The sequence below is a fragment of the Sturnira hondurensis genome, unplaced genomic scaffold, assembly GCF_014824575.4.
Source record: "Sturnira hondurensis isolate 20B ecotype Veracruz unplaced genomic scaffold, ASM1482457v3 Scaffold0022179, whole genome shotgun sequence".
NCBI lineage: Eukaryota > Metazoa > Chordata > Mammalia > Chiroptera > Phyllostomidae > Sturnira > Sturnira hondurensis.
This window is the reverse complement of record NW_028094810.1, coordinates 625,685-653,470: the sequence shown is the minus strand read 5'-3', so window position 1 is coordinate 653,470 and position 27,786 is coordinate 625,685. Positions and strand designations below refer to the sequence as shown.

At 53.2% G+C, this 27,786-nt stretch overlaps 2 protein-coding genes across 7 annotated transcripts in view; both read right to left on the bottom strand.

The window, feature by feature from the left end:
- Positions 1 to 81: 81 nt before the first annotated feature.
- Positions 82 to 3,320, bottom strand: WFIKKN1 (WAP, follistatin/kazal, immunoglobulin, kunitz and netrin domain containing 1). The gene is made up of 2 exons (XM_037034558.1): positions 2,298 to 3,320; positions 82 to 1,610 (listed from the first exon to the last, which is right to left on the bottom strand). The coding sequence occupies exons 1-2, from the start codon at positions 2,466 to 2,468 to the stop codon at positions 138 to 140; spliced, it is 1,644 nt and encodes a 547-aa protein (XP_036890453.1). The 5' UTR covers positions 2,469 to 3,320; the 3' UTR covers positions 82 to 137.
- Positions 3,321 to 3,758: 438 nt separating this feature from the next.
- RAB40C (RAB40C, member RAS oncogene family) overlaps positions 3,759 to 27,786 on the bottom strand; it is a 36,669-nt gene continuing 12,641 nt past the window's right edge. For all 6 annotated transcript variants that reach the window (XM_037034616.1, XM_037034612.1, XM_037034613.1 and 3 more), the window contains 5 exons: positions 14,232 to 14,292; positions 13,642 to 13,702; positions 6,877 to 6,954; positions 6,361 to 6,583; positions 3,759 to 5,530 (listed from right to left, as the gene is read on the bottom strand). In XM_037034616.1, the coding sequence (XP_036890511.1) occupies positions 5,250 to 5,530; positions 6,361 to 6,583; positions 6,877 to 6,954; positions 13,642 to 13,702; positions 14,232 to 14,292 (704 nt within the window). In that variant the 3' untranslated portion in view covers positions 3,759 to 5,249. The remainder of the gene's footprint in view (positions 5,531 to 6,360; positions 6,584 to 6,876; positions 6,955 to 13,641; positions 13,703 to 14,231; positions 14,293 to 27,786) is intronic.

Here is a 27,786-nt window from a genome sequence, read left to right as displayed (position 1 = left end):
CAGCTGGATTACAGACTGGAAGAGGGAAAAGCTGTAACCCTGGGGGGCTTAGCACCGGCAGCCACAAGTTCCCTTCTGGGAAACACTTTTATTTGAGGGGGCTGGGAGGACGGGATGGCAGGGATAGGTAGGTGGGGCTAGTCCTGGAAGCGGTTGAGCAACTCGCAGGCCCTTTTCTCTAGCAGCTCTGAGATCTTCTTGATGCGCTTCTCACTGGCAGTGCGGACATAGCTGCCAGCGTCTAGGACGGCCACACCATCTCGCACTTCACCCATAATAACCAGTGGGCCATCACCCGCTGTCACATTGGGGCAGGGGCAGGCCCAGTCCATGCCACTCAGCGTCACCTCCAGATACTTGGTGCCCAAGAACCTGAGGCCCATCTTGTCATCCTTGAGCACATCATCTAGAGCCACGCGGGCAATGCTACTGCCGCCCGCCTCGGACTCCTCCAGGATCTCTGTGAGCCGCCCTACGATGGCAAAATCACTGCGGCACAGGCTCAGCGCCAGCTTGCTCCTGAGACGGCAGGCTCGGCAGGGCGGCATGCGTGGCACGGGGCAGGCATCCTCACAGCTTTCTTGGCTCTCAAAGTTGTTGCCGTTGCCTTCACAGCCGCCATACACGAAGGGGTGGCACTGCTGCAACAGCGGGCTGTAGGCCCAGCGTGGCTCCCAGCCCTGGCAGGGGCCCTGCACGGCCGGCAGCACACAGTTATCCCCGGGCCCGCGGGCACAGGCTTGCTGGCACTCCTCGTAGGTCTCAAAGCCCTGGGTATCTCCATCACAGCTGCCAACCGGGAAGGTCATGCAGCCACCCCGCTGTGGGTCAAAGTGCCACAGGACATGGCCAGAGATGGGGCCAGTGCAGGCCTGTGTGCTGGGCAGGCACTCAGCAGGGCTGCTGGGGGCCCCATCCCTGGCTGGACCCCGCTGCACCACGGAGAGCGGGAAGTCAGCCCGCAGCAGGCCAGCAGCGTTGCGTGCAGTGCAGGTGTAGAGGCCAGCGTCCTCAGGCCGGGCGTTGTAAAGCACCAGCTGCCCAATGCTGGTGACCACCACGTTGCCATACATCTGGTCTGGCCGCATGATCAGGTTTTCCCGCTGGTCACTCTGCTTCTCCCAGGTCACAGCGGGTGGTGGACGGCCACTGACATCGCAGTGGAGGCTAGCAGTACCCCCCACATACACCACCTGTGGGGAAGGGCTGCTATAGAGGGCAGGTGGCACTGGGGTGTCCCCAGGCGTCGGGCGGGCAGTGGTTTCAGGTGGCCCTGGACTGCTGGGTGGCCAGCTGAGGATGTGTTTGCAAGGCACGACGTGCAGGTGGAGGCCACGCAGGCAGGCCTCTGCATCCATGTAGCAGTGATTGTAGTAGGTGAGACCATCTGAGGCACAGGTGAAACTGGGCTCCTTCTCACAGCGGTCACGGCAGCGGCACACAGGTTGCCCGTCCCAGATGTCGCAGTCAGAGCCCTGCTGCGGGCAGGAGAAGCCCTCACACGAGGCCACCAGCGCAGGCGTAGCCGGACCACCCTCCGGGAATCGGGCAGCCACACAGCTCTGCAGCCCACACACGTTGGTGCAGCACTTCTCAGTGGCCAAGCAGTCCTGGGGGGTGGGGGGCAGCTCAGCAGGGGCCCAAGTGCACCCCCAGCCCTGCCCAGGGCACTGGCTTTGCCAGATAGGGTGTGGCCCTACTGTGTCTCCCTGAGCTTCAGTTTTACCTCTGGAAAGCTGAGGTTTGGACAAATGTGCTTTACCTCAAGTGCAATGAGCTCCAGCTGCCTCACTGACCAATCCTGTGTGTCATCTCGGTGAGCCCTCAGACCAGCCTCCAGAGCAGGCTTCGTTATTATTCCCAGTACAGGTGAGAACCCTGAGGCCCAGGGAAGGCAGGCAGCATGTTCAAGGCCCCTTCAGGGGACACATAGCCAGGCTGTGAAGGTGGGACCTCAAAATGTAGCCCCTGCCTTCTACCTGGGTAGTCCTGAGACCGAATATGCATAACCTAGTGGTGGTGTCTGATTAACTCAGTTGAAAACAATATGCATGGAGGGGAAAAGATACTCAGAAACTATTTCTCATTAATTAGAGGTGGGCAGGTTTGGAGAGTGATGAGGGCAAAGACTGGGGGTCCTTGAGACCCTCATAGGAAGCATGGCCTAAAACCCCTGCAGGAGTGGAGGAGGAAGTGGACTGCAAAGGCTGGGGGTAAGGGTAGGGTCTGGGCTCCCCCAGGTCACCCTAGTTCCCTGGAACCCCCACCCAGTGGGCAGGTACGGTGCCCACACTCACCTGATCCCCGACGCACTGGCGTTCACATGTGCTCTGGGCATCCACCCACAGGTTGGGGCTGAGCTGGTTGGGGCACACGCCTGGGTGGCTTCCAGACCCCTGCAGCAGGCTGGCCCCTGAGGTCAGCCGAACCACGAGGAGTAGCAGCAGGAGCAGCCTCGGGGCTGACATGGGGACCACTGGCCCAGCGGCAGGGGCGTGTGGCTGCCTGTGCTTCGGGCCCGCTTTGCCCGGTGCTTTCAGGCATCCACCTTCCCAGGCCTGTGGTCAGCGGCCCTGACTGTGAGCCCCAAGCCGATCCTCCGGCTCTCCCTTGGACCCCAGGGCTCAGCCCAAAGCAGATGCTCTCAACACCTCTGTACGAAGGGCTGGCTGGGTTCCAAATCTCTGAGCTCTGCTCGACCCCTTTCCCAGCCTGGCCCCTCCGATCAACCCAGGGCAGGGGCCTTGGTGGGGGGAGGGGCTGAGGCCCTGGAGCAAGGAGACACTGGCCACGAGGGTTACTGAGGGGCGGAGAAGGGCTGGCTGTGGCCGGAGTGGGGAGGGGAGGGGACACTGTAACCGGAGGCCCTCCTCCATCACAGGCCTTAGGCTCCGGGGATCAAAGCGGTCTCACAGACCCTCCCAGCCTGGGTTCGGGACCCGGAAGGAGGGGGGAAGGGAGATCAAACACCGGGCCGCCAATCAGCCCTTCCAAACCCTTCCCTGGGGTCTGGGGCCCCAGGAGCATCTGCTTTGAGGTGGAAAACATCCCCGAGACCCTGTCTGACCTTCTGACTCAGGAGGCAGGGTAGTAAGAGCCTGGCCTCATCAGAAAAAGACCAAGAGACACCCCAGGTGCAGAGGACTCCACTGGTCTGCCCTGAGAGGGGCCTCAGGCATGGGGGTGGGGGCACTGGGCCAGATTTTGGACAGAGCTCAAGGCCCAGAACCCTCCCACAGAGCTGTAGCCTGAGTAGGCCCCAAGTTTGGGGGTAAGGTTCAGTACAACGGCGTCCTTATCCCCACTGACCTCCAGGGCACCCAGCATAGCCCAGGGCCCACTCCTCAGGGCCGAAGTCTCAGGGATGGCCTACCACCTGCATCTCTGGGTCCGCGTTCACTGCTCTCTAAGGCAGCAGTGAACTCAGCAGTTAGGCCCGGCCAAGGCCCTCAACAAGGGTTCAAGATCCCAGGCTTCAGCCCTTGGGGACATCGGGAAGCAGGTGGTGCCCCGAGCCATCTGCTTCATTACTGAACAGGGAGGAACAGGCTGGGAGGGATGCCTGCCTAACCTACTGAGAAACACAGCTCGCCTGTAACCAGGGAGGCTGAAGCAGCCACTCAGCCCTCATGGCCAGGGTGTGTACCAGTTGGCAAGACCGGTCACGGGCAATGGAGGGATCCACAAAGCAGCCCTGGACCCGACCTGTTGTGTGAGAATGCAGACCCACCCCACCACATCACACCTCAACCCACCAGCCAGGTAAAACCAGAGACTTTAATTCACATAAAATGTAGCCTGGAGGTCAGAGCTGAGTTACATTTACTGTACAAAGAAAAAAAAAACGTCCCAACTGAGCTCAGGAATGGTGCCAGTGTCAGCAGCAAAGGGTAGTGTTTATGTGGTGAACGCAGGACCGTCCACACCCTCAAAATAAAGTCCAGGTTATTTGGTTCAAAGTCCACAGAAGGAGCTCCACTGGCAGGACAGGACAGGCGGAGCTCCTCTGCCTGACCCTGCTGGTGGCCAGCCTCGGTCAGGGTCCCCAGGCACCCCTGCTCACGTGGGCCACAGCCCCTGCCGAACTTGCCTCCCAGGGGAGGGAACAGCAGGGGAGGGCCCCCCCAGGGCACCCACTGCAGAGGAGTCCCAGGGTGAGGGCATCTCAGGCCCAGGGAGAGTCCAGCAAGAGGCAGAGTTGAGCACCAGTGACCAGCAGCCATGGCACGAGCCAGGCAGGAGGAGGCCAGGCCCCCCGCTCAGGGCTGGCTGCCGGGTCAGGAGGAGGTCCCCTGCTTCCACTGCTCCAGGTGGCCTAAGAACTGGGTCAGAATGGTTCTGGTGACATATGACCTCAAGGAGGGGCAATCCTGGGCGAGGAGCAGCTATGGGGTGACACCCAAGGTCAGGGAACAGAAGCTGGCGAGCCTGGGAGGCCCAGAAGGCAAGCGAGCTGTGAGTCGGTCCGAACCTGCAGTGCTTGGCAGCCCCCCAGTGTTTGCCACCTACAGACAGCTCTGCATCTCTTCACACAGAGGGACGTGGGGTACACCCCACCTCTGCTCTCCCAGGAACACTGACACTCTGCTTGGAATCCACGGCTCCGCTACACTCGAGGATGTCACCCAGGAAGCTGCAGCCCCACTGTGCCGACTGCTGAGCCCACACCCGCACCGCTGCCCGGTACTGTGTGGTAAGCACACTAGCTGCCATGCTCAGAGGCCGGCACGGGTAGCAGGGTCCAAGACTGCTGCCCAAAGCTCCATGTGTCCCCACTGGCCCCTACATAGCCCACACCCCATGTGAAGTGTATGTGACAGCAGATTCCTTCCTCCCATCTTTGCCTCCAGTCCCACCATCTCATATGTCCCCAAGCTCATGCCCACAAGTGAACATGAGCTCACCCCATGGCTGCATTAAGGCTTCCCTGTCGGCCCTTTAAAAAGGTATAAAAGTGGTGAAATATCTTCTATATAAATAAGAAAGTGAGCAAGGCCCGCAGGACCTTGAGGTGGGACCGACAGAGCATGTGGGGACTTGGGCTTGTTTCCCGCCCGGCCTCTGCTGTCTTACGGGCCTGTCTGGCCAAGACCACCTGCCTACTAGGTGTGCCCTACACTCCCAGGAGGGGTCGTGTGGCCAAAGTCTTCCCTGCACACGGTGCTGTCCCAGCACTCAGCAAGGAGCTTTCCCAAGCCTGAGACCTCGCTCCCCAAGCACGTCCAGATGGGCAGCGTCTGCCTGCCCTGCTAGGAGATCTTGCAGTTGCTCCTGGAGCAGTTCTGGGGGGGACTCTGAGGGGGGCGGATGGACTTAGACCTCTTGAGGCTGTTGCCCTTGCTGCTGCCACCCCCTGCCCCACTGGCCAGTGAGTAGGAGCGCCCGTGCATCATGACGGCGTTCATGCCATTGGCCATTGAGAAGGACTTGAGGTGGCTCTTGATGGTGACGGGCAGCGGGAGCTTGTCGATGAGGTGTACGGGGGTGCAGGAGACGATGGCGCGGCAACAGAGGTCCTGCAGGCTGAACACTGTGGGGGGGTCAGAGAGGGAGAGTCAGATGACAAGGGTCAAACCATGGGGGAAGGGGGTCAGTGATGGGGAAGGTGTCAGGTGGAGGGAGGATCAGACTATGGTGGGGATCAGACCACGGAGAGGGTGGTCAGAAGAGGGGGGTTCAGACTGCAGGGAAAGGCAGTGAGGTGACAAGAGATCTCGGAGCCTAAGGACCTAAGGTCGGGGGAACACTGAGGAACCGACTGCCACCTGTCCAGACGAGCACAAACGATGCTCAGTGGGGGCTAGAAGTTTCCAGACCAAGACTGGACGCTCCACTACTCCACTTCGTACCAGGCACCATCGGGAGCAGCCCCTAGATGGCGCCCTGCTCATGCTTTCTCCCTAGAGCTGCATACTGAGAAGTGTCCTTTGGGACCTTGCTTCTGAGGGCTTAGCCAGCCCACACCCACACCTAAAGACAGCCTCAGCACCTCACAGGAGGCTGAAGCTTCCAGGAACACTAGCACCTCTGGGAGACGTGGCTTGAGCCTGAGGGACAGGGTAGTTAGTACACAGGGATTAGAAGGCACCCCCTGCTTGCTCTAGGACACACTAGGGCCAGCACCTGCCCCCCAGCATGAGGGCATCATCACGATGTAATGCACAGTTCCCTCCCATAACTCCAGGACCCCCATTCAAAGCACATGCAGGACAGAAGCTGGTTCAGTTGCAGTGCATTGTGGAAGTTCTACATCTGGGGAGCCTGGACTCCTGGAAGGACCACAACCTCTGAAGGGTCACCTGTCCACTGCCTGCAACACTCAGGTCTCAGACCCCGGAGTCCCCCCTGGCTGCACCTCACCTCGGTTGGGCCTCCAGATCTTCTCCATGCCATGCCGCATGAGCACAATACGGGACAGCTCAGTGAAGGACTCGGTGACATTGAAGTTGCACAATGGGCTGACCTCGAAGAAGGTCATGCAGTTCTTCTCTGCGTAGGCACGTGCCTGCTCTGTTGGAACTTGCCGCTTGAAGGCCAGGTGCAGCCGGTTCCCAACCAGGATCCGGGGGACCCCAGGTGCATGCTTGAGGGGGCAGAGGATTCAGCACAGGAACGAACCCAGAACACGCCCCCTCTGAGTTGTCCCCATCCCCTGATTCTATGACAAGGTAGGGCTCAGACCCACGAACCATGGCTTTCTGAGGCATGAGACCCTGACCTTCAAGTGCCGTGGTGATCAGTGTAAGGAAGGCTGCACAGAGCTGGGGCTGCCGGACAGGCAGCACATGGGAGCCCCCGAGGCTCCAGTGGGGATGGGAACACACATGCCCTGGGAAGGGGGTACCCATGGAAGGGGGTGTCTGCAGGGATACCTACCTCATCAATCTCTTTGATCCACCGGTCAATGCCATCAAAGGACCAGCGGTTGGTGATGTCATACACCAGGAGGATCCCCTGCAAGGAAGACGCAGGTGTCACCAGGCTGAGGGGTTGGCCAGATGGGGGCCCCTTGTTCTGGCACGAAGCCCCCGTGGGGACACACACCCTTACTCCTAGCAGAGGCAGGGTGCAGACACTTGGTACAACCAGACAGCTTTCAGGAGATCATACCGGTTACTTAACACACGGCAGTATGGGCGACACACTGAGGCGTCCGGTGATATTTAAGAGGGGTCTCTGGTATTGGGCACTGTGTCTCCTTGCCGTGGCCAGGCCCACGTGACCCTGGACACCCTCATGTGGGATGGCAGCAGTGTCAGATGGTCAAGGATGTCACAGGCTCAATGCTGTCTCCTCCCTCTCCTTGGTGACTTGGCTAGGGCAGAACTGACAGTTTTTTCCCTTCTTTCCTCCAAGCACATCATAAGCACTATCCTGTGACCATCCACAAGTCATGGAAACTGAAAGAGGCGCGACAGATCTTGGGTGAGGGGCAGACCCTGTGGACAATCCTGGCAGGTGGGTGCAAACGGCGTCCCTGATGCTTTGTCCAGCAGCACACTCTGCTTTGGGGCGCTGGGGCAGCGGAGCAAAGGTGTTTGAGTTTCCCAACCAGACTTGCAGGACAGGACACCAGTCACTCAGGCAGCTGCGTGTGCAGCCCCACCAGCCAGCAGAGGGTTTCGGATGGGACTTTTCTGTCACATCCCTTAGAGGTTAATAACTTGGAACTCAGCTGCGCTGTCTCCAACTGCCCTGAATGTCTCAGCGGTGACCTGTCACAGGCCTCCAGAAGGTGACTCCAGCAAGCATCCCAGAGACCCCCCCGCCCCCCCCCCCAGCCCTACTCTCCACTCGGAAGCAGGCTNCCCTGTGGACAATCCTGGCAGGTGGGTGCAAACGGCGTCCCTGATGCTTTGTCCAGCAGCACACTCTGCTTTGGGGCGCTGGGGCAGCGGAGCAAAGGTGTTTGAGTTTCCCAACCAGACTTGCAGGACAGGACACCAGTCACTCAGGCAGCTGCGTGTGCAGCCCCACCAGCCAGCAGAGGGTTTCGGATGGGACTTTTCTGTCACATCCCTTAGAGGTTAATAACTTGGAACTCAGCTGCGCTGTCTCCAACTGCCCTGAATGTCTCAGCGGTGACCTGTCACAGGCCTCCAGAAGGTGACTCCAGCAAGCATCCCAGACCCCCCCCCGCCCCCCCTCCCAGCCCTACTCTCCACTCGGAAGCAGGCTCACACCTTCCGCCCCCCACCCTGTCTTCTCTCAGCCCGTCCCCATCACACACAGGCAAGAAAGGAGTACAGCTGAGGTGGAAGGCACAGCAAGTGTCCATATCAAAATGACTGATTTTAAAGACTTTCCTCTTTAAAATGTCCTTCAAAGTTTGGAAGACTTCAGTGTAAGCCCTAGGTCTTATTAAAGGGAATGTAGCAATTACTTTAAGACTCCCCATCACCCGGTGGCTCCTGCTCTCTGGATGGAAAGCCTTGCACATAACAAGCTTAGCCACCCGCCGCCCCAGGAGGAAGGGCTATGTCTGGAAGAAAAGACCCCCTTGAGCCCACTTGAAGAAGCAGAAACCAGTTTGGTGAGGACAGAGTAAAACTGATCGGGACGCAGGAGTGAGTCCTGCTGCCTAGGGCACAAAGGCCTCTGCTCTGGGATGGGTGGGGACGTGCCACCGACCCTCCAAGTCTCCTCCTAAGAAATCAGTGAGGATGTGTCCAAAGACCAGCCCTCGAAGATGTTCATCACAGCATGAAACAAACCGCATGTGCAGTTGGGGCTGTGGAGTGAGCCAAGGTGCAGATGTGCCTCAGAGAGAATGTGGGTAACAGCGGCGCAGCTCAGAGCGCCTGTGCCGACCCTGGGCAGGTGCGCCCCAAAGATCAACACCCAGCGCACCACACGGAAATCGTTTCCAGTACGTAACCACATTTTCAAAGGTTGGATGAGGGTTTATCTTCTTGTTTATGCTTACCTATGTGACATTTAAAAGCTTAAACTAGCCCTGGCTGGTGTGGCTTAGTGGATTGAGTGCCAGCGTACAAATCAGAAGATCACTGGTTCGATTCCCGGTCACGGTACATGCCTGTGTTGTGTGCCAGGTCCCCAATTAGGGGTGTGTGAAAGGCAACCAATCGGTGTACCTCTGGCACATGGATGTTTCTCTTCCTCTCTCCCTCCCTTCCCATCTCTCTAAAATAAATAAATAAAATCTTAAAAAAGGACCAGGCTTCAGCTGCACCCTGGCTGCCCCTCTGGGCTGCCACATACCAGGTCGGGGTTATGACAGAGGAAGACCCCACCCCCAGACCCACCAATCCCCACAAGGAAGGGTACAGAGCTCATCACATGCAACAGGGACCACGGTGGTCACGCATTTAGCAGGGGAATCAAATGAGGGTCTTCGTTACCAGAACCACATCCCCACGGGGGTCACTCGTCCGTCTCAGAGAGGCAGGAGGAGGGGGAGGGCAAACAATTCTCACTACACTCTACTTTTTAAATAAAATAAGGGCTACATTTTTTCACATTTGAAAAAATCAGTGTTCTTGGGGTAAAAATAACAGCTCACGCACTCCCCAAGTTCCCCCACCCCTCCAGGAATAACCCACCATTGTTTCTCGACATTTCTGCACAGCCTGCTTGTTCCTAACACGGACAGGTCACGGAGCAAAGCGCCAGCCCCTCCTGGGCCCCCAACCCGGGCCCTTCCCCACAGGTGACCCTCCTGCCAGGCTCGTCGGTCAGTGCTGCCATTGGCTCTCAAGTAATTTCACCTTATTTAGTATAAACCTCTGAGTATATATAGCTCGACCTGTAAGAAGTAGACCTGCTGGGCCTAGCCGTGGGTACCCTTGTTGTCAAAGTTACTTATGAAGCTATAGCTTAAACACCTGAAAATGTACAGATTTTAAGTATGAACAGCTTGCTGAATTTGGACAAATATATACACACCTGATCTACCAAGAGAGGTGCAATTTTTTAAAAAGCGGTTCAGTTCTGGCCCATGTAACTCATCTGCACGGCAGAGCTCCCAAGGGACACAAGCCGCAAGTGGAGGCCTCCAGACCCACCCGCAGGCACCTAGGCTCTGCCCAGGGGCAAGCGACGCACTGAAAGTGAGGAGCGCCCTGGCTGGTGTAGCTCAGTGGATTGAGTGTGGGCCTGCGAACCAGACGATCGTGGTTTGATTCCCAGTCAGGGCACATGCCTGGGTTGTGGGCCAGTTCCCAGCAGGGGACCCACGAGAGACAACCATACAGTGATGTTTCTCTCCCTTTTTCTTCCCTTCCCTTCTAAAGATAAATAAATAAAATCTTGAAAAAAAAAAAAAAGAAAGTGAGCAGCAACTGTCAAAAGGCCCCTGGCCCGTACACCCACCCACCTGCTCAGTGATCAGATGCATGCTGGTGTCCTGACTGACACTCACTGAATGGAAAATGCACACCCCAGACCATTTTCCACATGAACCCTTTTTGTGTGAACAAGTTGATCCCTCTCCATCCCGACGGAGACCAGAGCCTGGCCCTGCTCTTCCAGCCGACCCCAGAGCCTGAACTGAGCAGAACGTGCTACCCCCCACCCGCCCTGCCGCCAGCTCTCTCAGCACCCTGAGTCCAGGGGACCTGCTCTCTTCAGCAGCAGAGGCACTGGCCTCCCGGGGCCAGGAGTGGCCACCTTGGACCTCGGCAACAGAAAACAAGGGCCATGGGTCTAGGACACAGGTTCAAACACAAGGCCCGTGGGCCGAATCTGGCCCTCCCCCTTGTTTTATCAGCCCGGCACCTTGTTTCTACCTGGCGGTAGCCCTTCCCCTAGTTAAGGAATAGTTACATTTACATGGTCCTAAAACTACATTTGGCCCTTTGAAGGCTTCCGCGAGGCTGATGTGCCCCCCTCCTCAGTGAAAATGAGTTTGACACCCCTGGTCTAGGAGGTTGGGGACAGAAGGGTTATTTCTCATGGTAAGAACCACAAGACAGTTCTATTGCTGAACAGGTGACAGCAGTCAGGGATTGGCAATAGCTTTTGTGACCTGGGCCCTGAGGGACCCGAAAGGTCTCTAGTCTTAATCAAGGGTAGGAGAGGGACTGGGAAAGCCGGTCTTGCTCCTCAGCATACCATCAGGGGCCACAGGGAGCAGCAAAACTGAGCAGCGCCTACTCTGGATACTGCCTTTGCCTCTGCATTGCCACCATCAGGTAGCTTGGAAACGGGACGGCAAAGTAGTGACGCCGAGGTAAGGGCACCCCAGGCAGCCTCGAGCACAGAGCCCCCCAACTCGCCACTCAGGCCTGAGATGTACACCTGGCTCCTTCAGCCCAGAGTCAACAAGAACCTCCAGGATCAAAGCAAGGACAACAAGCACAACTGACTGGACTGGATGCTTTGGAGAGAATCAGGATGTGATGACACAGAGTCTGCTTCCCCCAAACACTCACATGGGGCGTTCAACCCGTGGCCTGCCGGCCGCATACAGCCCAGGATGGCTGTGAACGCGGCCCAACACAAAATCGTAAACTTACTTAAAAACATATTATGAGATTTTTTGTGTATGATTACATGTTGCAACGTATTTAATGTGTGGCCCGAGATAACTCTTCTTCCAGTGTGGCCCAGAGATGCCAAAAGGCCAATGCCCCTGTTCTGGCAGACTCCCAAGCTGGTTAGGTGCCCTTAACTAGCCAAACGCGCGCGAGTGTCTGTGCCCCGCAACGTCCGTGCCCAGTGTGCACGGGCAGCTGAGCCTTCTCAGGGTCGGTCTCAGTGTCCTCTTGACATTTCCTGTTGGCCTTTCATTCTCGCCCCTTTATCTCTCCATTTTCTTGTTTATTACGAAGTCATTATGTGCTTGTTGTAGAAAAATGAGGAGATACTCAAAAGCAAAAGGAAGACAATAGAACTCGGCCGCCCTGCTGTTTGGGGCAACCAGCACTGCCACTTGGAACACAGCTCTCTCATCCTGTATGCAGAAAATCTTCACTTTAAATCCTCACCCGAGGATACATTTATTGATTTTAGAGGGAGAGGGAGAGAGAGAGAAACAAACAGATAGACAGAGACAGAGAGAAACACTGATGTGAGAGAGAAATATTGACCGGCTGCCTGCTATATGTACCACCCGACCGGGGATTGAACCCACAACCCTTTGGAGTACAGGACGAGCTCCAACCAACTGAGCCACCTGGCCAGGGCTGCAGGCACTTCTTTAAAAATAAAAAGGGACCACGGTACATGCTCATTTGAAGGCAAGCGGGTTCCACAGGCAGTTCTTGCAACTTAAGCCCACCTCCGGTGCTGACAGATACCTCCAAGCTGTGACCCACGTCCTGAATATTTAGGGTCAGCTGCTCCAGGTGGAACTGTTTGGTGAATCACCGCCCCTGCAGGACCCTCAACACCAGCACAAATGAAGGGTCGTCAAGCTAGGGCTCCAGGTGCCGCCATGCACACCTCTGTAGGAGCTCCCAGAACAAGAGCTGCCAAGCCCAGCCTGGGGTCCTCGGCACCCGCTTCAGCAGAGAGGAAGGCCGCACTCAGCTTCCCCCTGCCTCCCACCATGTCTGAAGGGCCCCTTCTAAGGCAGGCCCTGGAGGAAGATGTGGGTTGGAGTCCCCAACACCTAAGCAGATTCAACCAGGCCACTGCCCAACCCCCTCAGGTCTCACGAAGCAGAAAGATCAGCAGGAGTGCAGAGTGCCAAGGCGGCCGCAGACTTCACCAGTCCTGACTAACAAAGCAAAAAGGAGCCCAAGCCGGAGTGAGGGGGTGACAGGAAGCCCCATCTCATGCTGACCTCAGACCCACCTGGAGCCACACCCCACACAGCGAGAGGCCCCAAAACATGCCCAGGTGCCCTGTCTAACACCAGTGCATGCTCCGGTGGAGAACTGTGCCTGGTGCCTAGAGCAGGGCCGGGCAGGTCTGAACGTGGGGGTCTCTTAGGCAATTTCAGAAGTCTGGGAGGCATCATGGCCTGCTCTGCGTTACAGACAGGACCAATTAGGCCCCTCACGCTGACACAGCAGCAACGGCCTACAGCTGGCCTGTTCATGCAACGACTTCTCCCCTCTCCTTTGAGCCTCAGGTCACACACTGATCCATGTGGCACACAGGCATGCTCAGGGCACCCCAAGGACACAGAGGGGTGCGAGTGAGCCCTCACGTCTCCCCCTAGAGTGCCCCTGCACACCCACCCAAACTTGGGTGCACTTCCATGGCAGCCCTGGGATAGCCCCCATTTCCTGCTCTGTACTGACACCCTGCCTCTATGAGCAGCCCCTCCCACAGTGGCCCCAGTGCTTAGGCCCCACAGTCCTCACTGGAAATCCAGCCCAGCCCACCCTGGTCTGTCCCAGCCCTGACACAGACCTGGCTGCCCCAGCAGCCTCCTTGCTCCACACATGGAGGTCCTGGGTGACCAGGAAGTCACTTTGGGTTCCTGGTGAACCAGATAACCAAGCAGTGTCCCCATAGACAGGGTCTAGGTACCAGCCACAGGAACTGGTGGGGACACAGGGACCTAGTGCCCTCTGACAGCTGTGGCCCCTCACTCAGAGGGCAGCCTAGTGAAAGCCAGATGTCCCAACATCAAAACTTCTTAGAAAGAGCCATGCAGGTGAGGTGTGACAGCACAGAAGCATGACCTGTTCCTCTGGAGGGCAGCACCTGCAATGTCGCTGGTCTTACCTGTGCACCCCTGGAGTAGGACCTGAAGATGGTGCAGAACCTGCCCTGGCCCGACGTGTCCCTGAAATACAGGGACAATCAGTGAGATGCGACTGGAACCACGGCTCGTGCAGTGCGATCCCGTAAGGCACTCTCCCTCCTCCTCCACACCTCACACGGGCCCACCCTGGGGGGCTTGGGTGCCCTGGGAGATCACTCTACCAAGCTGGAGAACCCCAAACCCATGGGAATTTACATCTAGATTTCAAGGTTCTGGAAAATGCTCCTTAACGTGTAGCCCCATAAAGGGCAAGAGGAGAGGGGCCATGGCTACTGTGGAAAAGAGTCTTTATGGGCAAAGAGAGCTGGGCTGTAACAGAACAACAGCCCTGGACCTTCCAGCTTCGGCCTCGCAAAGCAGAATCCATTCCCCATTTACACAGGATCTCTTTAAACAACTATTCCACATAAAGTGTAAACAGGGCTCCTACTTTCCTATTCCTCTAAGGATTCTTGACCTGCTTCACTCAGCTTCCACAGCTCTAGCAATAACCCTGAAGTGCTGTAGCCTCCCACCCCGAGGCACCACAACCCCACCCCACCCAGCTCACCAGAGCTCCAGCTTGACCCGTCGGCCGTCCAGCAGGATGGTGGTCGTCTTGTAGTCGATCCCTGCAAGGAAGCAAAGGGCAGCTGGAGGCGACGCCTGGAGATGAGTCTGCCAGGACCCACCTCTCCAGGGCCTAGTTTCTATAGCGGTGTCGGATGGAGGGGGATGTTACCCCCAGCCGGAGCCTTTCTTGTGGCTCCAGCCCAGGAACCAGGCATTCTGGGCACCGCAGCACTGACCAGCAGGAAGATGGCACAGAAGTGGAGCCCAGCCGGTCCCTCTCCAACTGACCTGCTTTGTGTGGATCTCAAGTTGATACACTTCTGAGTTCTTCAGTTCACCAAAGCCCCCAGGTACTGACAACTAGAGTGTGCTTGGAGCATTATTAAAGGTAATTTCTAGCCCTGGCTGGTGTGGCTCAGTAGACTGAGTGCCGCCGGCCTGCGAACCAAAGGGTTGCCGGTTGATTCCCAGTCAGGGCACATGCCTGGGTTGCAGGGCCAGGTACCCAATAGGGGGCACATGAGAGGCAACCACACACTGATGTTTCCCTCCCTCCCTTTCCCATCTCTCTAAAAATAAATAAATAAAATCTTTAATAAATAAAGGTAATTTCTAAAATGCCATCCCTCTGGAGAGCTCCCTGCAGAACCTATGCATGCTATATTTTTTTAGTTTTTAGTTTTTTACACTTTCATGGGAAAAAGTCAGTCCAAAAGAAGTTTGTAGGATCAGTGCTGGATATGTTACCTAACATGCAAGATCTTCAACTGGTTTATGGACCATCCAGAAACTCCTTGAAAGCTCAGTGTTGCCTCCTCCCTTCTTAAGCTTAAAAAGGTCATCAGTTTTGTGACTTTTTATAACACTTGCTCTAAGAGGGCTTGGAGATGGGCATTTAACATAGGTGTTTCTCTCACACAGTGTGCGTGCGTGCAAGCTGACCTCAGAGTCTGCAAAGAGCACCCTCCTGGTGCCTCAGGCATGGGTGCCTCTACCCTCACTGTGCTTCTGCCTGGCCAACTCCTAACTGCAAGTCAGAACCTGGCTCCTGTGCCTCAGATGACACTCAGCGGAAGGAAAACGCAGCCCCTGAAACAGGAGAAAATATCTGGAAATCACTTACCTGACAACGGATTGCTATCCAGAATATACAAAGAAACCCTACAACTCAACAACAACAACAAAACAATTAAAAATTGGGCAAAAGACTTGCCTAGACATTTCTCCAAAGAAGATATACGAATGACCAGAAACACACGAAAAGATGCTCAACACCATGGATCACCAGAAAAATGCACATCAAACCACAATGAGAGATCACCTCATACCCACTGGATGGTTCTTATCAAGAAAAACTGAAAGTGCCGAAAGCTGGTGAGGATGTGGAGAACTCGGAATCCTTGTGCACCACTGGTCGGGGGAAGTAAATGATGCAGTCACTACGGAAAACAGCACGGCAGTTCCTCGGAGAATTAAACACAGAGTTACCACACGATCCAGAAATTCCACTTCTGGGTTAACACCCAAAAGAAACGAGAGCAGGAAATTGAACATGTGTGTATTCATACACCCGGGTTCGCAGCAGCGTCGCGCACAACAATCAAAGGTGGAAACAACCCAAGTGTTCCCCAAGGGTGAATGGACTGACGAAGTGGTCCATACATGCAGTGGAGGACAATTCAGCCGTAAAAAGGGGTGAAGTTCTGACACATGCTACGGCACGGATGAACCTTGAGGACACAAGGCTCAGGGAAACACGCCAGTCAGAGAAGGGCAAATACTGTATGACCTCGCTTCTAGAGTTGTCACTAGAGTTGTCAGTTTCATAGAGACAGAAAGTAAATTAGCGGTTACCAGGAGCTGAGGGGAGTCGGTATTTTAAAAAGATTTTATTTACTTATTTTTAAAGAGAGAGGAAGGGAGGGAAAAAGAGAGAGAGGGGAACATCGATGTGAAAGAGATACTTCGATCAGTTGCCTCTCGTATGCACCCCAACCAGGGACCGAACCTGCACCCCAGGCATGTGCCCTGACTGGGAGTCGAACTGGCAACCTTTGGCTTTGCAGAACTGATGCCCAGCCAACTGAGCCAGACTGGTCAGCGCTGGGAGTCAGTGTTTAATGAAGACAGAGTTTCAGTTGGGGAAGATGAAAAGTTCTGGAGATGGAAGGTGGTGATGGTCACACAACAGTGTAAATGTACTTATGCCTCTGACCTGTACACCTAAAAATAGTTAAGATGGTAAATTTCATGTTATGTATATATTTCACCACAATGTTTTTTTACAAGTGAGAGAAGACTAGGATGGGAGTAAAAGGCAGAAAACTGTACTTGAACAACAATTAAATTTAAAAAAGAAAAAGAAAAAAATACTGAGAGCAGATTCTCTTGCACATATTCTCATGTGAAAGAACTATTCTTCAGGAAGAAACAAAACTCAGGCCTGTCTCTACTGTACCCCCTCTGCATTTGCCCTTCACCCAGCTCTCATCTGCTGATAACTGGCTTCTTTGGGTGAAAGCTCCTGGAATTCTGTCAAACAGGAAGCACAGATCTGGTCCGAGACTCACCTCCTCTTGGTCCTGTCTTCACAGCCCCTGTGAGAGGGGAACCTGTGAGAGTAATTTTCAGGAAGGCTGCGGGTGTGGACGCCCATCCCCCAGGCAACATCAGATCTGCCTCCATGCGGCAGATCAGCCCCCCAGGCTCAGGCCTTGGGAACTGGACACCGACCACTCTGCTGCGCTCCCCCAGGCCAGTCCCTTTGAAAGGAGCCACCCGACAGCCAAGCAGCCCAGAAGTGGTACTGTGGCCCGGTGGCCTGGCAGGGAACTGCAGGGAAGAGAGGGAACCCAGGAAGAGCTCAGGAGGAAACAGGGTCCAGGGAGCTGGCTCCACCCTCCACCCACCTCTGAGCTTCCTCCCATAACCCACATCATAAATGTGTGTCCTGGGCAGCTTGCTGACCCATCTGCCTGAATCCCACCCAAGACAACAGGATGCGAACTTTGGTCCGAGTCAGAAAGGACACCTAGTCCGCACTCTCTAGCAGTGCTCTGCCAAACACACCCGTGGGACTCGTGGGGACAAGCATGCAGAGCTGGGAACCAGTAACAAGATGGGGCCACTGTTGTCCTGACAGCCCTCCGGCTGCACAGTCCCCCCACCCCCACCCCAGTCAGAGGGCTCATTAGAGAAGAAGCTTTCTCAGAGAACACTGCAGAGAAGAAGCTGGAGTTCAGCTGGAAGGCTGAGCAACGTCACCACTGACGCGATTTAGACTTACAGTGACTGCTCTCTGGAGCCCTCTGCTGCTGGCCCTGGCTTCTGGTGAAAGGTGGTCCCTGTGCCTGGCACCAGCATAAATGTCCCCAGGAAGGCTGAGCACCCGTGTGAAAGGACTAAGGAAAGTGGGCATTAGGTCACTAAAGGAGAGAGCAGGGTCCAGCTGAGAGCTGAGGACGGCCCCACGCCAAAAGGTCAAAAGGGGAGGGGAAGGCAGGGAGACGGTGTGGGCGGAGACCCCCTCAGCTGACACACTCACTCGGACATTGAAAATTCAAATTCAAACATATTCTTTATGCTTACTCTGCCCCTCCCCTTGCTGCATCCCAAATCGGGATAAAAACTGTTTTTTAATTATATTTTATTGCTTATGGTATTACAGTTGTCCCAACTTTTTCCCCCTCTGCCCTCCTCTACCCAACACCCCCCACTCCCTCAGGCAGTACCCACCCCATCGTTCATGTCCTTGGGTTGTATGTATAAGTGCTTTGGCTACTCCATTTCCTGTACTGTACTGTAAATCCCATGGCTATTCTGTAACTGCCTATTTGTACTTCTTTAAAAGATTTCATTTACTTATTTTTAGATAGAGAAGAAGGGAGGGAGAAAGAGAGGTAGAGAAACAAGGATTGGTTGCCTCTTGCACACCTCCAGCTGGGGACCTGGCCCACAAACCAGGCATCTGCCCTGACTGAGAATCAAACTGGTAACCCTTCAGTTCATAGACTTGTGCTCAATCCACTGGGCCACACCAGCTGGAGCTAGTTGTCCTCTTTATTCCCGAGCTCTTAGCCATTCTCTCACACCCTCTCCCATCTGAAAACCATCAAAATACTCTCTAAATCCATAATTCTGTCTCTGTTCTTCCTGTTTGCTTAGTTTGTTTTCTACATTCAATTGTTGATAGATTTGTGTTTTTTGCCATTTTATTATTCATAGTTTTGATCTTCTTTGTCTTAAATAAGTCCCTTTAATAGTTCATATAATAATGGTTTGGCAATGATAAACTCCTTTAGTTTTTTCTTGTGTGGGAAGCTCTGATTCTGCCTTTAATTCTAAATAAGTTTGCTGGGTAGAACAATCTTGGCTGTAGGTCCCTGCTTTCCATGACTTTGAATATTTATTGCCAGTCCCTTCTAGCCTACAAAGTTTCTTTAGAGAAATTAGCTGACAGTCTTATAGTAACTCCCCTGTAGGTAACTAATTGCTTTTCTCTGCTGCTTTTAAGATTCTCTCTTTATCTTTGGCATTTTAATTATGATGTATCTTGGACTAGGCCTCTTTGCATCCATATTGTGTGGGATTCTCTGTGCTTCCTGGACTTGCATATCTATTTCCGTTACCAAATTAAAGAAGTTTTCATTATTTTTTCAGATAGATTTCCAATTTCTTGCTCTTTCTCTTCTCCTTCTGACACCCCTATGATGTGAATGTTGGACCTCTTGAAGTTGTCCCAGAGGCTTCTTACACTATCCTTGTTTTTTTGGATTTTTTTTCTTTCTGGTTTTTCTGATTGTTGCTTTTGGCTTCCTTATGTTCCCAGTCATTGATTTGATTCTCAGCTTCATACACTCTCCTGTTGTTTTCCTGTAAATTGCTCTTTATTTCAATTAGTGTATCCTTCATTTCTGACTGGACCTTTTTTATGCTGTTGAGGTCCTCACTAAGTTCCCTGGGCATCCTTATAAGCAGTGTTTTGAATTCTGTATCTGATAGATTGCTTATCTCCATTTTGTTTAGTTATTTTTCTGGAGTTTTGATCTGTTTTTTCATGTGGGCATATTTCTTTGTCTCCTCATTTTGGCAGCCTCCCTGTGTTTGTTTCTATGTATTAGGTAGAGCTGTTTTGACTCCATGTCTTAGTAGTGCGGCCTAATGTAGTAGGTGTCCTGTAGGGTCGAGTGGCACAGCCTCCCCTATCACCCAAGCTGAGTACTCGAGGTGCACCTGTGTGAGCTGAGTACACCTTTCTCTTGTAGTTGAGCTTTTGTTGTTGCTTGCAGGTCAACAGAAGTGATTTGCCCAGGCCAGTCAGCTGCAAGGACTGGCTGTGACTACAGGGCACCAACTCCGCCCTCCACATAGGATCAGCTGTGCAGAGCAGCGTTGCTTCGGCATGGTCTGTCACTGCCCCCTGGGTGTGCAGGCTTTGGGGTTTCCCTGGGCGGTGCAGGTCAACAGCAGCCCTGACCTGTGTTCTGCCTCGGGCCACCCTGCCTGAGTTATAAAGCAATCTGACATGATTTCTACATGTGCTAGGCTTGGAGACTCCCAGGGGAAGCCAAGCTGTGAATCTAGGCTGGCTACTGCTAGTGCCAGGCCTGGGGCCACTTAGCTGTTGCTTGTTTGTTAGTATTTAGGAAGTTGTGAAGCATGAACCAAGACCAGCCATGCATATGGAAAAGTCACTGTTAACAACTTGTGTGAGTCCATAGGTTGGGTGAGGTGGAATCTCGGGTGATATCCAGGACAGGGCCGTGTTAGCCAGTTTGACGGAGTCTCAGATATGGCACCCACCTGCCAGCTCTGTAGCTCCATGGGGGGAGGGCTCAGAAAATTGACAATGGCCTCTGCCTGCCTTTCTGTCTGGGAGAAAGCTGTCCCCCTGCTCTTGCCCTGATACCGGACTCTTCAGTTCCTCTCTGTATGCCACTGGTGCCTTTGAAGCTGCTACCCTTGTGATGCTAGAGCTCAGAGGGAGTGCATCTGAGTGAGTCCATGTGTGTGTTCTTTAAGGGGAACCGCTTGGGACTCCAGAAGTTTCTTCCACTGACTCAGTCCCTGCTGGTTTTTGCAGCTAGGAGTTATGGGGACTTACCTTCCTGGCACTGGAACCCTGGGCTGGGGGCCTGGAGTGGGGCTGGGACTCCTCACTCCCAAGATAGACTTCCTGAATTTATATCCACCACACGTGGGTGAGAGACCAACCCATTCTGCATCTGCACGCCTCCTGCTAGTCTGGATGGATATAGTTTCTTTAATTCTGTAGTTGTCAGACTTCCATTCAACTCAATTTCTGATGGTTCTAACTGATGGTTTTTCTATATCTTAGTTGCAATTTTCATGTGGTTGTTTCATCAGGGGAGCCGTTTACCCATGCTGCCATCTTGACCAGAAGTTGTCCTTCAGTTGGATAAAAATTTACGGTGTACTCTTAAAGCCATAGAAAATACAGACATAGCAAGTCCATAGAGAGGCTTCTAAGTACAATCTCCCTGTGGTGAAAAAGAGGGTCCAACCAAACTTCACTATGAATCAGCCCTGACAGCTGTTTTGTCTGAAGATTTGTTGCTAAAGAATTTCCATCACCTACTCCAGGGGGTCAAACTCATTTTCACCAGGGGCCACATCAGCCTCATGTTTGCCTTCAAAGGGCAGAAATAATTTTAGGACTGTATAAAGGTAATTACTCCTTAACTGTTGAGGAGTTGGAATTACATTTGACCCTTTGAAGGCAACTGCAAAGCTGAAGTGGCCCCCAGTGAAAATGAGTTTGACACCCCCTCTCAGTCCTTAAATATAGAGCAGGTCTTTGAAAAACTGATGACCAGAGTTTTCATTCACAACATTTAACGGCTCATACAGCACAGTCGTGACCATTCAGAACAGCAATCAGCTACTGGGTGCCAGAACCGCTGCTGGCGCACAGGGGTTGACCAGGCCTCTTGGGAACTAAAGCAGATCACAGATGAGGAGGGGTCCCACGGGATGACCAGGTCTCAGACCCCAGGACTGTAGACACTCTTTGGATAGACAGAGGGCTTGCGCAGTGGCAGGTGACCAGAGGCTCTCAGAGGAAATGGCTGTTCTGCTTCTTAGCCCTTCTCATAGGATCTTTCCACTCTGAAAGTCCTCAGGACTTTATCTGTCCAGTGTTCCAGGGGTTATTTTTCCTTTCTATGCTGGGAGCCCAGGAGCCCTTCAGGTCACCAGTTCGCCTCTGTCCCACACTCTGGCCTCCCATTAGCCAGGGAGTGACCTATGGGCTAAAAAGCTTTCTCATCTTTTCCCTCATCACCGTCTTTTTCATTTTATTTAATTTTTAGAGAGAAAGGAAGGGAAGGAGAAAGAGAGGGAGAGAAGCATCGATATGAGAGATACATTGACCAGTTGCCATTCAGGGGACCTGACCACAGGGGACCTGGCCCACAACCCAGGATGGGACCTGCCTGACTGGGAATTAAACCAGCAGCGCTTTGGTTCACAGGCCAGCACTCAATCCACGAGCCACACCAGCCAGGGCTGGAATATTCCTTTCTAATGGCATCTTGTCCTCGGTTCTGGGATGCAGTAATCTCCGACAACATTAATTATTAGATTGTTAAGGTTCTTCAATGTCTTTCTTTACCTTGTGGTGGCCCATGGCTGTCCATTCACCCCCAAGAAATCTTTTTTTAAATTACTTTATTGTTGTTCAATTACAGTGTCTGCATTTTCTCCCCACCCCACTCCCCAACCCCAGCCAAACCCACCTTCCTCTCTTGCTTCCACCCTCGCCCTTGGTTTTGTCCATGTGTCCTTTACAGTAGTTCCTGAAAACCCTTTGCCCCTCCCCTCTGGCTATTGTTAGATTGTTCTTAACTTCAATGTCTCTGGTTATCCCTGAGAAATCTTAAAAACCCATAGGAAGTTCTGGGTGACTCAGCCTTGTGAACTAGGCTCACGGTAAACGTGTCAGGTACCTCAGGGAGTGTGGAGCTCACGTATCTTGGACTGGTAACTGTTCCAGCAAAGACTGCTTGCTGCCACGGGGCTCCTATCTCAGCACCGGGGGTGAGAGGAAGTCAGGATCTCCCCATTTGGAATGGACTCACACTCAGCCCTCTACTATGCCTGATTCTCCCAGAGGGGAAAATGCCTATGTATTTGTCGGCCCCCCTCAGCCCCTGATTTCAGCCTATCCTCCTTACACTGGGTGCAGAGGGGCCTGGGGATGTGGGGTGCAGGGTCCAGAGCTGCAGGTCCCTGCTGGCCCCCTCACAGCCCAGGCATTAGCTCTCGGCACTCAGGTGTGCAGTGGCACCTGGTTCCCGAATTGTCAACCTCTCTCACCTGATGGGTTCCCAAGTTTTCTCTTGTTCCACAGGGTTCTGAAGGGAGTGGTGATCCAACACCAGGCACTGTTCCAGGAGCTACGGGACCCATGCCGCCCCGCGGCCCTGCGCCATGGTTTGCAGGGGATTGGGGTTTGTTTGTTCAGAATTTTACCAGGAGCTGTTCATCAGCCCTGACTGGTGGCTCAGTGGGTTGGGCCTCATCCCACAAACCAGAAGGTCATGGTTTGATTCCCAGTCAGGGCACAAGCCGGGGTTGCGGGCCAGGTCCCCAGGTCCCCATTATTGAGAGGATCGATAATCCTCTCACATGTCGATGTTTCTCTCCTTCTCTTTCTCACTTCCTTCCTTTTGCTCTAAAAATAAATAAATGAAAATCTTTTAAAAGTTAAGGAGTTGTCATGATTTTAGAAAAAAAATCTCATCACCCATAGTGACACCTACACCAGATACATTTTTACTGTCGCCTTATGAGCATCTAGTACAAGCACTGACCTACTGAAATTCGAACGATCTTATGACACCCTGCACTGCTCTCCTCCTCCTTTACACTGCAGATACAGGTGTACCTGCATGTCTGTCTAGTTCTGTGTAAGTAGAATAGATTAGCTATGAATTTCATTCCCTTTTTCTTTTAAATCCTCACCAGAGGACATGCTTATTGATTTTAGAGAGGGGGGAAGGTGGGGAGAAAGAGGGGAAAGAAATATCAACATGAGAGAGAAAGGTCAATCAGTTGCCTCTTGTACATGCCCTGACCAGGACAAAACCCACAACCTAGGCATGTGCCCCGACTAGGAATCGAACTTGTAACCTTTCAGATCATAGCATGATGCTCTGACCAACTGAGCCACACTGGCCAGGGCTGAACTTCATCATTCCTTTTCAGCACAGTAAAGGGGATTTCGCAAAGCACTGGTCCAGAAGGACATGCCTGGGCTTGGCATGGCACGTGCTGGCGGCCTCCCCACACTGGGCCCGTGCCCCACTGGCCTTGTATCCTAGTGATGTCCCTCACGACCCTGTTGTCCCCTGACAACAGCCGAGGCAGGGAGGGGCACAAAGCAGTTCACCCACTCCAGAAAAATGCTGATGGAGGCTGGAGTTGCAGGAACATTGTAATTACCTGTCTGTTGACTGCTATCCTTCAAAGAGGTATTTCAAATTCAAAGAAAGGAGGTAGAAGGAGGAATGTACCAAAATGATCATTAAAGTCTCAATTTTCTGGAATGTCACTTCATTTTCTGACAGTTGCCACATCCTGGTGGTTTGGGGAGTTTACCAAGGCAGCCCCTCCTGCCCGCCAAGACCCGATTCATCGGGAGCTGTAAGCGGAGTTGTGGGGACACATAGGAGGAAGGCTGAGGGCTGGGTGGCACTGATGAACAGGACATTTGCTGTCTTCACCCGGCTTCCTGTACTCAGGAGTGGGGCATCCACGGCCACATGGCCAGACTGTCGAGGACAATCTGGTGCCCAATCCGCTCCTCCTGGACCGGCCACTCTCCAGCACAGCACAGCACAGCACAGCACAGCACAGCAGAGCGCAGCAGCTGCCCTGCTGGCTGACGTCAAGGCACCGTGTTCCATCAGAAGTCATGGGGCAGAGCAGGCTTGAAGTCACGATTCCCTCCTCCACATCCCTTCTTTCAGAGGTTCGCAATGCTCACATGTCTGTTAGCACTGACGCGGGACAACAGACCCCCGAGAACCCACCCTCCCTACAGCCCTAGGACATTACAAGGTAATCAGGGCAAGGGAACCGACACAGGTGAACAGGAACCAAAAGTTCTCAGCTGTCGGTTTAGATCCTCCCTCTCGGCTCTGTTTTGGGTGCACTAATCAAGATTGCTGGATGTCTTTAAGTTCAATTTTCCAGTGTTCAGTGGGAGCAGGGGCCAGTCAGAACAGGGACCGCTACTGACAGCCTGGCAGTCCTCTGAGTGAAGGCACTTCCCACACACCTGCCCAGGCTCCACTTGAACCGACTGGAGGGATGCCGCCTGCCTGGACGGCATGTTTGCGATCACCTCTTCTCCAGCAATGGCGACCCTCAGTGTGTAGTTACGCAGCTATTTTCCAACATGATTAAGAGTTACAGGAAGACTTTTTAACAATCCCTAATAATGAACAAAAAATGAGTAATAAAAGACTGGATTTAAGAATGAAACAGAAAATGCTAACCAATGTCTTCCTCTGCAGTGTTTAAAGCAAGCGCCAGAAACTACAATGCTGGCTAGTGGTGGAAGGAAAGGAAACCATTCCTAGCAGGCTCTCCCCACTGCGTGGCTCCGTGACGGGGCTGGGAGCATCCCTGGGCCAGGGGAACCGTGAACAGCATGACCTCATGGCGAGGCAGGTGACCCAGCTGAACCTAGGCCACGTAGTGCCTTCAGGGGAGGCTCCGTGCAGCACCGCCCCTCCACACTGGCAGGAGGTGCTGCTGGTCCAAAAGCCCAGGCTGTTCATTTTCCACACAGTTCCCAAATCTCACCTCCTGTGAAACAGCCCCAGCCAGGATGTCTGAACAAAGTGCACTCCTGTGTTTTCAACATGACATCCAACGCACAGCCCAGGACAGGTAGATGCTGCTTCTTAGTGTTACTTCTTAGGAAGAAAACATAAGCTCCCAAAGGCACACAAAAGGCAAAAGAGGAACCAGAAAAAGCTTTTCATAGCACATGGAGACATGGGGAAGTACCCTAAGAGCCACACGCCAGCCATCCAGGCAGGCTCAGGTGGTCTTCCTGTACATGCACGCAGCCCAGGACACCTGGCTAGCCTTCCCCTTCCCCTCCCAAGGGTAAGGCTACATATACTGAGGAAATGCGACTCACACCATAGGCTGTGCTTGGGGACAGAAAAGGCAATTCGAAGACTTCCGCCAAGATGGAGGCATAGGTGGAAACACTGTGCCTTCTCCCACAGCCAAGTTTGAATACAACAAGGGTTTTGAGAACAAGGACACACCCAAAGACCAGAAAACTGAATTATACGGAAGTCTGACAACTACGAACCGTTCAACGGGGACGGTAAGAGAGGCGGAGCCAGCAGCGGAGCTGGATTGGGCAGGAGAGATCCCCTGACCTAGGCATGCAGGCAGCCCGGAACCTGTCGGGGTGTGGGGCAGACTGACTGCGGTCGCACATTCACGCACAGTGAGACGGACGGCACGGGCCGTAGCGGGCGAACCCAGTAGTGGAGGGCTGACGGCGGTGGCGCACTCGCGTGCAGTGGAACGAAACGCGTGGGCCTGGTGACGGTGGTGGCTGCGGTGCCGGTGGGGGCCAAGGTGGCAGGTGGGGGCCGAGGTGGCAGGCGGCAGACGGGAAGCCATTGTCCCTCTTTGACCCCGCCCCCACATACTGCGTCACAACCCAGCGACCTAGTTGCCCTGCTCTAGTGAACCCTTTAGGGCTCCGATCCTGCTACGGAACTTCAGGCACAAAGAGCCCAAAAGATGGCGCAAGAAGAACTCAAAGTCTCAGAGCCAATAACTCTCAGCGACTGAGAAATTGCCAGCCTCTCAGAAGCACAATTCAAGACACTGTTTATCAGGATGCTAACAGAACTGGTTGATTATAGTCATAAATTAGAGGTACATATGAAGGCTAAACTAATTGAAATGAAGGGAGAGGTCCAGGAAACCAATAGCGATGGAAAGGAAACTGGGACTCAAATCAATGGAATGGACCAGAAGGAAGAACAAAACATCCCACCAGAAAGGAATGAAGAAATGAGAATTCAAAAAAATGAGGAGAGGCTTAGGAACCTCCAGGACATCTTTAAACGTTCCAACATCAGGATTATAGGGGTACCAGAAGGGGAAAGAAACAGCCACAAGTGGAAAACTTATTTGATCAAATAATAAAGGAGAACTTCCCCAGTCTGGCAAAGGAAATAGACTTCCAGGAAATCCAGGAAGCTCAGAGAGTCCCAAAGAAGTTGGACCCAAGAAGGAACACACCAAGGCACATCATAATTACATTAGCCAAGACTAAAATGAAGGAGAGAATCCTAGAAGCAGCAAGGGATAAGGGGACAGTCACCTACAAAGGAGTACCCATCAGACTGTCAGCGGATTTCTCAAAAGAGACCTTACAGGCAAGAAGGGGCTGGAAAGAAGTATTCCAAGTCATGAAATCCAAAGACCTACAGCCAAGATTGCTTTATCCAGCAAAACTTTCATTTAGAATGGAAGGACAGATAAAGTGCTTCTCAGATAAGGTCAAGTTCAAGGAGTTCATCATCACCAAGCCCTTATTATATGAAATGCTAAAGGGACTTATTTAAGAAAAAGAAGATGAAAAATATGAACAGTGAAAGGACAGCAAACACACAGCTATTAACAACCACACCTAAAACAAAAGCAAACCAAGAGGACAGCTAGATCAGGAGTGGAACCATAGAAATGAAGAACACATGGAGGGTTAGAAACAGGGGGGTGGGAGGAGGAGAAGGGGGGAGAAGGCACAGAAAATAGCATAGACGGTAGGTAGAAAATAGATAGGGGGGAGGGCGAGAATAGTGGGGGAAATATAGAATCTAAAGAACTTGAGACACGTGGTTATAAACTAAGGGGGGGAGAATGGTGTGGGAGGGAGTGTGGGGGTGGAGGGGAATGAAGGGGGGGAATAGAACAACTGTAATGGTATAATCATAACATATATTTAAAAAAATAAAAATACGAAAAAAAAGAAAGAAAAGGCAATTCCACAAGTCCCAGTGGGCATGCAACTTGGCACAACCCCAAGGAGGCAATACTAAACAGTGTGATGGACACTCTCAGTGGACCCAGGATCCTGCCTCCTGGCAGTCATGCCTCTGGGTACCTCCCCTTCAGGGTAATAGGAGTACCCTTCAGGTACTTGCTTTTGACCCTGAGTAGGGCCAAGTGATGGATGCCCCCTCTGTGATCATGTTACATGAGACTCCTGTAGGCTGATTCTCTCACTTGCTGGCTCTATGAACAAGCTGCCATGTGGAAAGAACCATGTGGCCAGGAACAAAGGGTGGCCAGGTGCTGCCAACGGCCATGTGGGTTTAGAAGGGATTCTGCCCCAGCCCGGAAGTGACTACAGCTCGTGAGAAACCCTGAGGCCCTGAGGCCCTAGCTAAGCTGTGCCCAGATTTCTGACCCCAAAAAACTATACACTAATAAGCAGGTGTTGTTTTAAGATAGTCAGTTTGTCATAATTTCTTAGCTGGCTTGGG